The following is a 15,259-nucleotide window of genomic DNA, read 5'->3' as shown; positions in this document are numbered from 1 at the left end:
TTTTTGTTGACCTTTGTCCATGGAAGGTCCCTGCAAAATTTCATTGCAATTGGTTCAGGGGTTTTGGAGAAGAAGATTTTTGAAATTTTAGTCAATTTGACCCCTTTTGGCCCCGCCCCTCAGGCCCCTGGGGGCGTAGGACTAAACTGGCAACCGTTTTTGTTGACCTTTGTCCATGGAAGGTCCCTGCAAAATTTCATTGAAATTGGTTCAGGAGTTTTGGAGAAGAAGTCGAAAATGTAAATTGTTTACGGATGCACGACGGACGACAGACGAACGACGGACGACGGACGACGACGGACAAAAGGCGATCGCAATAGGTCACTTGAGACTTTGTCTCAGGTGACCTAATAAAATCCTTGGTCTGTTTAGACAAACACACATTTGATTAATACTGGCCTCAGCTAGTGGACAATTTGTTTAGAATTCAGTACGCTCTGGGTTCTGGTTTGGTAGCTTTTCTTTTCACATTTCTTTGGAGGGTAATAAACAACAACAAAAAACAACATGAAATGTTTAGCTTTCGTTTATTCATGGCATGTGAACCTACACAGAATTTATTTCATTTTCACAGAAGCTAGAGATTTATTAAGTCTACATTTCTTACAGATCAATTAACCCACAGAAGGGACTGTAGAACTTCAGGCAGGCACCCCATTACTCTGTACACAACACACACCACCTTTCAACATGCATACTGTCACACACCAGCCTCACTTTCAAGAATGATCTTTCACCTCTGATCATGACCTTCCACCTCTGATCATGACCTCTCTTCCAACCAGACAGGGTCAACAGCCTGGATATCTGGAACACCAAATATTCATGATATATTGCAAAATGGAACTTCAATCTCTCACTGTCAACCTGTGGAACGATTATATACTGTACACACATGTCTTCCTTATATAGGACAAATATTATGACAGTCTATATCTATTGTTGTTTGGCAATTCACGCAGCATCTAAATCCGTACTAGTATAATTATTATCCTTTTGCCTCAGGAAAACATGGGGTTAAAAAACAACGACCCTGAATTTTTTAACATGTCGTTCAGGAATCTGTACCCAACAAGTCAAAGTACCTGATAGACCAGGTCAACAGTGCCATTTTGAATGGAATGTACTTTCTCAGGGCAATAAATATGGACAACTATAACTACATCCTGTATACCTTAAAATGGAATCAGCTTGGTCTGGTGTATCAACTAAATATAAACTATTGACGACACAGCTGGCCCCATTATCAATGCCCCTATACAACTATTTCAAATTTACAATAATAAAGGCTTCAATTATTTTGGACCATGACATATTCATATAAAGTTTGTTATTACAATAGTTTCTAAATTTTGGAAAACTCAGATTCTTTCCCCTTATTGGAAGGACACTTACACGAAATAAAAATCCTACCCAGGAAGATACCCTATGGGGTTTTTTAATTTAAAATTTGAATAACTTGAATTTGAATATTCTACATGTTTACACTTTTATTTATAAAATACCACCTGTACTATAGACTTCTAAAAAGGTTATCTCCTCCAACTACTTGATGGGCTACCTCCCCTGATTACTAAATGGGTTGTCTCCCCTGACTACTATATTGATCCCCATGCTCTGTAAACTAGCCTAGACTGTCAGTGCTCATGATGTAGGTATGTCTCATACAATGACTCACAATATACTTTCTATAAAAAAATGTAATGTAATGTAATGTAATGTAATGTGCTATTTTGATCTTCATCAACTTTGGCATGCAAACGAATATCTAGATGGAATTAAATCAGATCTTTCAATCACTGCCATACTTAAAACTCAGGACAAATCTCCTTTTCCATTCTTAGTAAAATTTAAATGATCTTATACTTATGGCAATCTAGATTGATAAGTGTTTTATTCAAGGGAGATAACTGTCTATAGCAGCAAAAAGCCTAAGTTCTAAGTATAAGAGAGACTTATTTCCCGAAGATAGAATAAAAATTATTCTCTTTATATTATGAAAGGTCTTTATTGATTTCCCCAAATTGGAACAAAAGAGAAAATATGCAGTATTTTAATTAACTGTGATAAATTATATTATGTCTACAAAGATATTACTTTTCATACATAAGGCACCAAAATAAAATTAGGTGGAGTGGAGTTTAGGCTTTATCCTGCCACTTAATGTAACAGTAATTATGTTTAAGTACTATATATATATAAACAAATGTCCACAAGTTTTTTCTGTGTTTTTTTAGTCCAAATAACAGAATTTCCTAGTCGACAATGGCAATATGTCTCAATGCAATAAAAACAGAAATATCCTCATCTCCTTAGCAAGAACATTAAAATCGGGAAACTAATTTTTGGATTATTGGCGTAAGGTTCACTGATTCCACTCACTGCTCAACTGTTCTAGTCTGTCTAGAGTGGATTAAAAAAATTAAACAGAAAGTAACAGATGACAGGTGCTGATAGAGTCACTGCTTAAAGGCACAAATTATGCATATTCCCAAATCTATAGGCCACTAGACATAATCTTCAGGCATTATATATATACATCATAGTGCAGTACTTCACAGATAAATGATCAGGCATGGAAAGGGGAAAATGTGCAAGAAAAAAAAACCAAATAATGAAGAAGAAGAAAATAACGAAAAATGAAGAAGAAAAATAGCGAAAAATGAAGAAAAAAAAATTCATACAAAATTAATAAAAAAAGAAGTGAATAAACAATATAAGATGATATACTGATAACATTGCAACTTCCAATGAAATGCAGGCTAGACTTGCTGCGACTAGCAAGAGGCCGATGAATACCCAGCAATGTCTACAGCTTGGTGTGGCCCTATACAGACATGACAGTACTACTGGTACACTGACCAGTGTGATATGTGGGACAAATGTAAACCCGTACCGATCAACATGCTCATTCTTTCTTTATCAACATATTTTTTTTAACTTATCTCAAGAATACACAACTGATTATATAATATATGCTACAAAACAATGGTAGTTTCTTGTAAAATATTTTTGTACAAATTCTTCTGCATGGTAAATCACGAAATCGATATATCAATTAATATATTTTGACTTATGAAGCACTTTTGTAGACATATCTATATTATACTTATATATATTTTGGTGCATCAGCAACAATTTTTTATTCCTCTTATCATGATTTAGCACTACAGCCATCTATAGCTATAACATGTAAGGATCAAGGAGTTCTATATTTAGTGGTCGTAATCTTTTAGCACTTTCAAATTAGCATGAAATTGCACTAAAATCTTATTACCACTTATATATAATTTTGGTTACAGTATAACATGTTGTTTATACATACAATTGTTTACTTGTATACATTGTTAACCTTTGTTTGCCTTTAGATTCTTAAGCAAATCAACTTACCCATTCTTTGTAACCCACAACTGATTGTATTTCCAATTGATCAACGGGTGATGCAATTAACTCATTCACCCCTGAAGACACATTTGAACTCTTCCAATTAAAAGGTTGGAATATTTCATTATGAAATTTCAGGGGTGAATGGGTTAAACAGGAGTTATTGACGATGTAACTATAACACCTAACACTGATAAATCAAATTTGAGATTTTTCTACAAAAGAATAAGTCAAAAAGTTCATATTATTAAGAAAATAAGAGCATGCTCTGTCTATTCATGAAAACTGCATTTCTAATTAACGACTGTACAGAAATATCAAGTGTGTAAACTACTCCTGAAAATATTAACCTTGTGCAGGATTCATGTATGCTCTAAGGAATGGCTGACCTTAACTCATTTACCCCTGAAGACACATTTGAGCTCTTCCAATTCAAAGGTTGGAATAGTTCATGATGACATTTCAGGGGTGAATGAGTTAAATTCAAATCCTCACATATTAATCATCTATAAAAATAAATTACGAATATCTACGGTGATTTCTTCTCATCCAAAAAACAAAAATTGCTTTATCAAGAAAAGTCTTTCGATAGATACAAAATAAGTATCTCTATCATACATATTAAACACATCATTTCAGATATTACAAAAGCCAAAGAACACCTATGCGTCTCTCTCGATGCATCAGCAGATAAGGTCAAGGTCCACATCCTCTCTATCAGGATACAAATCATAGCAGAAAGGAAAAAGTGCCATTTTTTTTTTTACATTTTTGTTTGTTTGAGGAGATAGAGTGATGGAATTGTAAGATGATGTTCTCAATCAACTCCTGTGTGTGGTGAAAGTTACCATGTGTTCATCACAGCGATTTATTTGCAGAAGTAAAAATGAAGCACCACATGTAGATCTATCTGCACCACATGTGGTTCCTTCCTAAAAAGGAACACCACAAGTGTCACTGTACACACAAGTCGTTACCGAGTACGACAGCAGTCAGTAGCACGGACCACCTGAAGCTTATAACACAATGGTACCGAGTATGACAGCAGAGTCAGTAACACGGACCACCTGAAGCTTATAACACAATGGTACCGAGTACGACAGCAGTGTCAGTAACACGGACCACCTGAACCTTTACAACACAATGGTACCGAGTATGACAGCAGAGTCAGTATCACGGATCACCTGAACCTTTATAACACAATGGTACAGAGTTCGACAGCAGAGTCAGTAACACGGACCACCTGAACCTTTACAACACAATGGTACCGAGTATGACAGCAGAGTCAGTATCACGGATCACCTGAACCTTTATAACACAATGGTACCGAGTATGACAGCAGAGTCAGTAACACGGACCACCTGAACCTTTACAACACAAGTCGTTACCGAGTACGACAGCAGAGTCAGTAACACGGATCACCTGAACCTTTATAACACAATGGTACAGAGTTCGACAGCAGAGTCAGTAACACGGACCCCCTGAACCTTTACAACACAATGGTACCGAGTATGACAGCAGAGTCAGTATCACGGATCCCCTGAACCTTTATAACACAATGGTACAGAGTTCGACAGCAGAGTCAGTAACACGGACCCCCTGAACCTTTACAACACAATGGTACCGAGTATGACAGCAGAGTCAGTAACACGGATCACCTGAAGCTTATAACACAATGGTACCGAATACGACAGCAGTGTCAATATCATGGATCACCTGAACCTTTACAACACAAGTCGTTACCGAGTACGACAGCAGAGTCAGTAACACGGATCACCTGAAGCTTATAACACAATGGTACTAAGTGGTACAATGTATCAGCAGTAATGTTTCACCACTAGGAATTTCTGCCACATCACATTAACTCTTCAATCATTCCGTTAAGTAAATCTTCTCTCTGTTTTTCATTTAAATACACTGACATTTCCCCAGTCATTCTTTAATATCCTTAACTCAGAAAAGCTTTAACAGTCTGGTCATTTATAGGCATCTTAAGACAGCTACTGGTGTAGGACTTGTAACTAAACTGATAGCCAATCATTGTCCGTTACAGTTATAGTCACGTTACAGATATCAGTCACGGTATTGATGACCGTAATTTCTCTGGTCACACCATTATATTCTCTGCTATCTCTTCTGTATAAAGTAATTGCACAAGTTAACAGTAGGCTTGAACAGATGAAGGTGGCTGAACATGTCTCTCCTGCCTTCCTCCTCAGACTGACCAGAGCCCTGTAGATAGGCCAACTGACCAATCCATGTAAATTATAACTCTCCAAACACAATGGCTCACCGATCTTTCTCTTCAAGTTGACCCCTGAATCACTGGTCAGTGTTCTGTATCAGCTGACCAGTGGTCTGTAAAGACAGACTGGCTGACCAATTCATGTCAACTCAATTGTACATAAAAATTGGCCCAACGGCCTTCCTTTTCAAGTTGATCATTGAAGTGCTGACCAGTGCTCTGTATTGTATGACCAGTACTAGTGCCCTGGATAGATAGGCCAACTGACCAATCCATGTCAATTACAATTGTTTATACACATTGGTCAGTTTATTGGGTTAAAGTCTTCATCAACTGACGATGACCTCGTCATTTCGACTTCTTCCTGTTTATTTTCTCCCTGTTAGAACACAATTACAAAGACATATTATGCATTGCATGTTCAGATCAGATTCCATGGGAAGAAAAATTAATTGAAACATAAATTATTTTTTTCATAATCTTCTGGACACTGGTTTCCATGAGATCTATTTTCCTGATTAAGGAAACAAGAAATGGCATTAAGGAATGAATTAGTTTCTTTATCCTACTTGAAACTAAGGAAACTGGGTATGATTTCTATTAAAACCTGCGAGTATAATATTTACTTTGAGTTAGTTTCTGCTTTGTCCTGGTCAGTATGATATTTAGTTTGTATTCACGGATACCATATCTCCTTTTAATTCGTTTTAACTATTTCACGTACGTTGTACTCGTCAGTATGATATTTACTTTGTATTCACGGATACAATACCTCCTTTTAATTCTTTTGAACTATTTTACGTACTTTGTACTCGGAACTGCACCATTACTTCCTTTAGTGGTCTTCACAGCCTCTGGAAGGACAAAGATAAACTCAAATAACATCAACATTACATTGATCAAATCTAACATAAACAATTATAAGTTCGTAATAACTTAAAACAAAATTGACAAGTTTCTGTTATAAAATGGAAACAAATTCAATACATATGTAACAGAAATGAAACAAAACTTAAATCAAACTATCTCCAAACGCTACAGACAGTGATCTGTATGGTGTCTTTCTACAGCCAGGGAGAGACTTACCGCTACTACTGACATTGCCGAAGGAGCCCCGCCTCCCGGAGTTGTTCGAGGTGGGGGCTAGGCCTGTCATCGATCCCCTACTTTGAGAAAAGAAAGCATAGCACATGAGCAAAGATCAATGAATCTTACAAACTCCTTTTGTTTCAAGAATTTTAAAAACTGAACTAAGGCATAAGGTTTAATATATATATTTTTCAAAATTGTATAAACACCTACCTCAGTATCTGAAAAATATTTGTTCATCATTTATCATAACGTAAAATGCCTTGTTTTTTTTCTCCTCAATAAAAGCATTTTCAATCAATTGTTTGTCCAATTTCAAACATTTTTCTACAAACCTTTAAGATAAAAAAAATCAGAAAAATTGCAGCAAAATGTGCATTAACATAATCAATTGCCAACACTCAATATTGTACTAGCCAATCAGTCATGGTACCCTCAATTGTCACTGCAAATTTAACTAAATAGCTGATTACCAACCTGCTAGTTCCGGCACTCCCGGGGGCCTGCAGTGCTCCTGAGCGGGCTACAGCTCCCTTGGTACCGGAGCCGATCTTGCTGCCTGACCCTGAAAGGTTAAAGGTCATACATTTATCACTCTAGCAACTAAACCCTGACCTTACTACATTAAAGGTCATACAACCATCACCTTGGCAACTAAACCTTTACCCTGCAAGGTTCAAAGGCACACAATTTCAACTACTACACTGACCTTACAAGGTTAAAGGTAAAATGTCATTACCTTGGCAACCCTATTACACAAAGAAAACTATATTATCCTTAGATCAGAGGTTGGACCAAAGTCCCAATTATACCAGATTTATTCAAACCTGGAAATCTTTCTATAATTTTGCCTGAAACAGAAATGGTATATTTTGTTACATGTATTAACAATTAGCAATCTGTGAAAACTGGAGATTCTGCAAATTCATGCTGTTCTAATTGGTGGGACTTACGTTACGCTATTAATTAATGTCCCACAAAACTTAGGAATCTTATACTCTCAACCAGAACCCAGGTATCTAATACTCTTAACAAGAACCAAGAAATATGAAATTCTAATCCCAAACCCATGATTTGATTTCCTTTTATCAATGGCAGGCAGATAATATAAAGACCCTTCATTGATTTTGGTTATCTTGGCAAAAATTAAGAATCTCAAGTCTAAATTCATCTACAATAGAAGACAAAGGAAGAAATAACTTCAAACCAAAACTTTTTGATGCAGCAGGTGCAATAATACATGTAATAGGTTTAATATGATATCTAGCTTGGGAAGCAAGCGTAATTTCTCATTGATTAAGATGATTTTCTGATGTTTCTAAATTTGTTTATAATAAATTAATTAATACAGACCAATGAAGGAATTATGCAGTTGAAATGATACACAACAAAAACTGACTTTACAGACACTCTGTCTCAGACTCAATAAAGTAGTTCTCATACATCTGTAAGCTCAAGTTAAGTTTCTATCAAAGTGTATTCAGCAATTTCAAGGTAACTGGTATGGCCTGTGTACTGGACAGACAGAGGGAAATGTTATCAACTTTGCCAGTTGGAAACTCTATAACACCCTGCAAACTAATTAATATAAGTATATTCACAACCTGGAAACTTACTATTTTTTGTCCACCCTACATGTGTTAATGTGTAACTTTTGTAAGAGTTATCTCCCTATTTTGTCAATTAGTATTTTCAAAGACTTCAAAATCATCTGAATGTTATTGATGTCAGAATTCTTGTGTACATTTGATCATCAGTAAAAGGACATTGGTCATAACATGTTTCGTAATGCAGACCTCTTTTCAAAAAGGACGTTAAAATAGCATTAAGGATATTTGTATGATGGAAGTCTTTCATTACATTACAAACATTTTTACATTTTTCGTAAATATCAAGCAAAAAGATATAAACAAATTTCATCCAGGGACAACATAAAAAAAATCAAATTTCTAAAATAGGTTTTAGGAAGCACAATTGCAAAAAAACATCATATTATAAATATTAAATAGTTTTACAGAACTGAATTTTAAGGTAAATAAGAAATTTAACTGTACCAATGGGTAATGATATGTAAATACTATACATATATGAATATTGTTAGATGGTTTACATGGAGAAGTGCATGATTTAACAGTAAATAACCTGTTAAAGGTACAAACGCATGCATGATGATAATACAGGAATATGAATCTATATTGAATTTACATTGTTATGTAAAATATAAAGATGGGTTACCCCAATTTTCAGTTACATTTCACAATCTAGATTATATGAAACCTCATGATTATTTTTCCAATTTAGATGAAGCTATGAACTGCCTAGGTATATACTGTACATGTACTTAATATCATTTAATGCACTCAAATTTTATGAAAACATTTCATGGCATTGATGATTTGGGGCTTTCACGATAAATGAAATATGTGGCAATTTAACTCATTCAGCCCTAAACATTTAAATCAGACTTGCCCAGTCTTTGATTTGGTAAGGTTCAAATGTGACTTTTGGGGTGAATGAGTTAAGGAAACATTTATTAATTAGCACTATCATAATTCAGTGCAATAGCTAATTCGCGAAAATTGCTAAAATGAGACGAAACCGCTAAACATGTTCATTTACAGAAGTAGCTGTATGGACACACAGCATTTACTGTACTTTAAATGAAATCAGAAGTGTTATCATTGTATATAAACACAATGTTATATCTGCATAAACAGTCAAAGATGATATAATGTGATGGATGTTCTACGTTAATTTCCTCTTGTGATTAAGACATCCTACCAAACACTCTTTCACCCTGTTCAACTCTTTCTCTTCAATAAAATAACTTGCCAATATTTATTAAATACATTCTTAGAAATGTAGCAACACATAATTGAAAAGTTTATAAAAAAAAGTTAAAAAAATTGAACAAGTTCACACAGTATTATGGCATTTGAAATAATCAAAAACATTTATATTTAATGCACAAATAATGGAATGGGGAAACCTCTTCATCAAATGAAAAACAAAAATATTGTTGTAGTCAAATTTAATTCTTTTTAAATAGACTGGACACATAATAAAACTCAATAGAGACTAACACGTTTGTTCATTATCACGTGCAGCATGCAGATATTCTGTGGTATAATATATATTATCTACACTCTACAAAAGGCTTTGAAAAAAACTTTGTTTCACAGGATGTCGGCAAGGTTTCAAATTATATATAAGAACAAACTAGAGCTTTAACCCTGCAACTTCAGAGTCATGACCTAGTTCAGCAGACATTGGTTTGAAATGACTTTGACATCAGAGCAAGATCTGAACAATTGGAAAATGAACACTTGTCCTTTTTGAATTGTGGTTTCATCATTTTCTTTTCTTCTGTGAAGAAATTCTTTGTTGAGATGTTGTGGACCAGAAAAAGAAATTCTACAGAACAGCTTCCACCAGAGTGTAAAGGCTCCTTGGAGACAAATACCGTACATATGATTATGAATTGTAACAAGTCATATTTAAACTTCTTTCTCATCTTGAGTCATCACAATTAGACAGTCCAGGAAAGTATAGTCAACAACTGATTATCGTCATGTTCTGTTCAAACTGGCGTATAGAAGGATAATCAGAAAAAATAAAAGTGACAAAAATTCAAAAAATAAAATAATACCTCGTCTAGTTTTATCCAACTAAATCAAAGGCACTAAATGACAAGACTAATTTTTTTATTGAAATATTCCTGCTTCAAAAACAAAACTTCTATTTATATCATCAATGAAATCATGTAGGCAAATCAAATCAAAATCAGAGCATGCTTTATTGTAGATGTATATAATGTATGATCCTGCCATGGACGGCACTAATAAAATGGCTTTAAATATGTAGAAGAAAATGGCCAGAAACATAGAAATATGAAAGACAGCTAAAAATATAGCACTGTACGAAAGAAATCATTGAAACACACAGCACATCTGACAAACCCGAAGCCAAGGGACAAGAGAGTGTATCAGGTAGTGCCACTGCAAAGTTCAACCAGCATTTGTAGAAATTGGAAAATGATAGTATAATGCCCTAAACTTTCAGTCAGCCATGCAAATATTCGGGATAAAAAGTCTACATGGTAAAATCAAGTTTACACTGTTTTTATATGCAAACTTAAGATCTTTGCAGAAGACAAAAAGCATAGCTTAATGCATCCGACAGAAAGAAAAATAAAATCTCATGATCGAGCGAGGAATTTCTGGTACCTCTGGGCTCTGGGTTGTCCCCTAATGGGCCCGGCCTCCCTGAGCCTCTCTGAGCACAAGTCCGGATTGGAGTTGTACAGTGGTAGTCTGGACAATCTGGACACCGGTGTCTTCTTCAGACCAGCGCCCCCGGAAGGTTTGGGGGCCAGAGAAGGTTTACACGCTGGACAAATGACAACAGGTCATTAACTGAGTACTTCAAAAATCTAGATCACCAGACTTCAAAACACTTCAACCACTCATCAATACAACTTCAATGGGACTGAAAACATTTATGAACATGTCCCAAGAAAAATATCATTACAGAAAATATTTGCCGAAATATTCAATTAGAAAATAAGTGCCAATTAATATATTACTTAAAACAATTCAGCAGAATCAATTTCTTGAAAAGAAAATACGACATTTCAAAATGGAACAACAGTGAAAGAACCTTCCTCGTAATTATGATCTGGTACTGAAATGGAAAGAATACTGAATTAGGAAAAAGTGAAAATGTCAATCACTGTGACAACACCCTGGTATTTCATGCCATGCAGGTAGCAACGTTACAATGCTCACTAGTACAACATCAGTGAAACAGCGATCACTAAAACTTCAGCTTAACTCTAACTGTTCTGATGCCTGATAAGCTTGGTAAACTTCATCTTTGAGTAGAAAGGGACAAAGACCACAATTCTCTGACATCAGAAAATACTGTAGGAGATTTAAAGAAATAGAACAAGAAAGAAAACAATTCTTTGTTTTCTGAAGTAGTTTAAGATTCTAAGGAAGGGTTCCACTCCAAAAGTCAGCAGTATGTTCGAGTGTAAAGTAACAAATAGTCAATCTTAAGAAAAATTGAATTCTGGAATGTCATGCATATAAGATCCTTCCAAAAACCTTTAAAATTGAACTACAAAGAAACAAGATTCACAAGACGCTCACAAAACAACAGTCTATTGTGGCAGGAGTGACTGATAATAAGAGTTATCTGCCCCTAGTAAAGTGATTTTCTAGATAGATGGCAGGTGAGGGCGATCACATGACTGTCAGTAAACTGTGACGGCTGTCAGTATTCAGTCGACATGCACTGAAACACCTGTCAAACACAATGCAGAAAACGTGAGGCAGTGAATGCGGGGAGTACGACCCCTCACCTCGACCGATTGGGGACTTGCCCCCACTGCTCTGGGAGGAATGGAGATTTGGCTGTGAGCTGTACAAGGGGAGACGACTCAGCCGAGGCAGGGCCTTGTTTGGCATAGACTTAGAGACGGTACTGTCTTTCTTCCCTGTGCAATGGAAATAAAGGTAGACGATGTAGGTACAGATTTGTAACTGTACTGTCCATTTTCTTCCTGATGTAATAGGACAAAAGGCAGCAATAACAGATGATAAGTTATTTTTACATCCTATTGAAAGATCAAGACTGAAATACATACAGTGTACACATTATACATGTAGTCAAAATCACCTAACTGTTCACTAATCCTTCTCCATTACTGAAAAAAACAGCTTCATGATGAGAACCCTGAATTCACAACTACTCTCAACATTAAATATGTATTTTTTTATGTTTTATAAAAAATATGAAATTTTGTTTTACAAACAAGATCTTGGATCGTATCTGTATATATTTTTCAAACCAAATTTTCATAATTTTTTTGTCAATTTTCCCCCTCCGAAACAGTTCATCGCTTGAGGATAATTGTGAAAATGCAGCCTTGCCTACGTCTAACAGAACATAGAAAACATTTACTATACATGAACAAGAAAAAATTGTAAAATATTTAGTTACAACAAAAACAGATATGGAAAATTGTAACTTTCCAACAAACAAAGAGCCTTCCTCACAATATGTACACATTTAACCTTTATCGTCCCAAGTGATCGTAAACATCCATGTATATCCATGCAGACAAACATGCATGAGACAAAGATCTGACCTGAGTCATAGTTAGGCTGAGGCTTGACTTTGGCTGCCGGTATTTTGCTTCTAATAGGTTTGGGTGAGTCTGGTTTTCCTATATTTTCTGAACAAAATACACAAAAATACCACAATGGTTGTGAAATTCAATAAAAACCACAAAAAAGTGAGAAATTTATACATTTTACAGAAATGTAACTGAACTGATAGACATATTATACTGTTAACAGTTTGTACAGAATATGAAATACAAAATGTCTGCAGATAGTTTATATTTGGTTTAGCAATGCTGGTGGTGTAATGATTTTTATGTTAAAAGTAAATAACATATGTGCATGTCTTTTGGTGAAATATATAAAGAGAGTGAGATAATATTGGAAAAAATAATGATTTCTCTAACATTTTTGAAGCCTTAGTCAGGCCAAAGTGTATTGTGTTATATTTAACATGGTAGAATAGATATAATCAAATCCATTAAGTTAATTAAGGAGGACAGTGTTATATTTAACATGGTAGAATAGATATAATCAAATCCATTAAGTTAATTAAGGAGGACAGTGTTATATTTAACATGGTAGAATAGATATAATCAAATCCATTAAGTTAATTAAGGAGGACAGTATTATATTTAACATGGTAGAATAGATATAATCAAATCCATTAAGTTAATTAAGGAGGACAGTGTTATATTTAACATGGTAGAATAGATATAATCAAATCCATTAAGTTAATTAAGGAGGACAGTATTATATTTAACATGGTAGAATAGATATAATCAAATCCATTATGTTAATTAAGGAGGACAGTGTTATATTTAACATGGTAGAATAGATATAATCAAATCCATTAAGTTAATTAAGGAGGACAGTGTTATATTTAACATTAATACACTCACAAATGTTGAGTATTTCTTCAGTAAATAATGTACTGCATGATTTACAAACAATTTCGACAAAAACAAAGAGCAAATGTGGATGATTTTTATGTCAGAGTAAGTAACATCTGTTTTCATAAGAATACATAGAAACAGAAGCATTATTGTATCTAAAAACAAAGACTTGAAGTATTTCTTGGAGCTTATAAGTTACAACACATGATTGTAATTAAGGCTGTATGCTACCTTATACAATTTACCTCTGATTTTTGTCAGAGTCATGATCACCTCCCTTCATTTAATCTGACGCTTCTGATTCACCAGAGTGTTATCAATCATGTAAATTCTTGTATATTTTAAAATGAATCATCAATCATTTAATCCAGTACTAAATGCGCATCAGTAAACTTTATATACAAGTTTCTCAATTAGGAACTCTTTTGGGAGGAAATGCATTGTTGAAGTAATGTAGCATACAACCTTAATATCAAGAACACCAATTATAAAAATATTTTACATAAATATATAAAAATCACTGAAACATTACTGTAAACTAGTATGAATTTTCATTAATAAAACAATATTACAATGCTTGTTTGCATAACTTTTAATTTACCATAATCATTCTAATATGTGCAGTGTGTTCACAAAATAAATTATTTTTAAGACTATGTTTTCTCATATCACTTAAATTAACAGGAGTTTAATAAAAAAAAATTTTATCAAAGATAATTGTATCTTAGATCAAATTAACAAATAGATCACAAGAACAAACAAAATGTTTGAAATGCCCCCATGCTTCTCTTTCCATGAACATACGGGATACTCTGTTATGGACAGACACACATGTAATATACACTAGGATAATAATTTGTCATTCTTAAACTAATTTTTGACAATATTGGCGGCCATGCTATATATATAATCACATGTCAATGGATTCAAGCACTGGCTGATACTGTTGGTATCCTGCATACAACATACATGCCAATGTTACTGACACACAACATCATGCTGAAGCTGACCCTCCATTCCTGAGCCGATTAAAAAACAGGATAAACAACATTCGTAGGTGACAATTGATAAAACTTAAGAGGTAAAGGATGATACAATACACTTTTAATTGTTAAACAGGAATTTCAGAAAACCAAAAAATTCAAAAAACGTTTGTACAAGCTTGGGTTTCTTAACTGCCCCAATTATCTCCAAGTTTTTTCATGGTTCCAGTGAATTCTGTAAACCAAGGTTTGACTCTGCAACATATTTCTGTTTTAAGCGTAGCCTGTACTGATCTAGATATTATCATGATCCCCATTGATTCAAGTTATTACTGGAAATATCACGTAACTCTTTCTGTACCATATGTTATATTTCAGCTGACATACTGTGTCATTTTCAAAACAACTCTGCTCAGCTACTTACATATTAGAACAAGTATATATGTAAAAATTGGTCTACGTCAACCATTTCTTTTTTAGTATATTTTATTTAACTTACTCTGTACTATATCATACATTTTATCTCGCCCCCCC

At 34.4% G+C, this 15,259-nt stretch overlaps 1 protein-coding gene across 11 annotated transcripts in view; it reads right to left on the bottom strand.

Annotated features, from left to right (window-relative positions):
* Positions 1-4,138: 4,138 nt before the first annotated feature.
* LOC110463438 (serine/threonine-protein phosphatase 4 regulatory subunit 4-like) overlaps positions 4,139-15,259 on the bottom strand; it is a 96,524-nt gene continuing 85,403 nt past the window's right edge. For 2 of the 11 annotated variants that reach the window (XR_002464391.1, XR_002464392.1), the window contains 7 exons: positions 12,873-12,959; positions 12,084-12,218; positions 10,945-11,107; positions 7,196-7,283; positions 6,716-6,792; positions 6,435-6,483; positions 4,920-6,008 (listed from right to left, as the gene is read on the bottom strand). Coding sequence is in view for 7 of the 11 variants with exons in the window: in XM_021518040.1 (XP_021373715.1) it covers positions 5,978-6,008; positions 6,435-6,483; positions 6,716-6,795; positions 7,196-7,283; positions 12,084-12,218; positions 12,873-12,959 (470 nt within the window). In the remaining 4 variants the exon portion in view is untranslated. Of the gene's footprint in view, positions 4,813-4,919; positions 6,009-6,434; positions 6,484-6,715; positions 6,796-7,195; positions 7,284-10,944; positions 11,108-12,083; positions 12,219-12,872; positions 12,960-15,259 lie in introns of those variants that run through there. The other 9 variants (XM_021518044.1, XM_021518047.1, XR_002464389.1 and 6 more) reach the window with 8 other exon arrangements.

The sequence above is a fragment of the Mizuhopecten yessoensis genome, unplaced genomic scaffold (assembly GCF_002113885.1).
Source record: "Mizuhopecten yessoensis strain PY_sf001 unplaced genomic scaffold, ASM211388v2 scaffold10907, whole genome shotgun sequence".
Lineage (NCBI taxonomy): Eukaryota > Metazoa > Mollusca > Bivalvia > Pectinida > Pectinidae > Mizuhopecten > Mizuhopecten yessoensis.
Note: the sequence above shows the minus strand (reverse complement) of the source record. Positions and strands in the feature narration are given on the sequence as shown.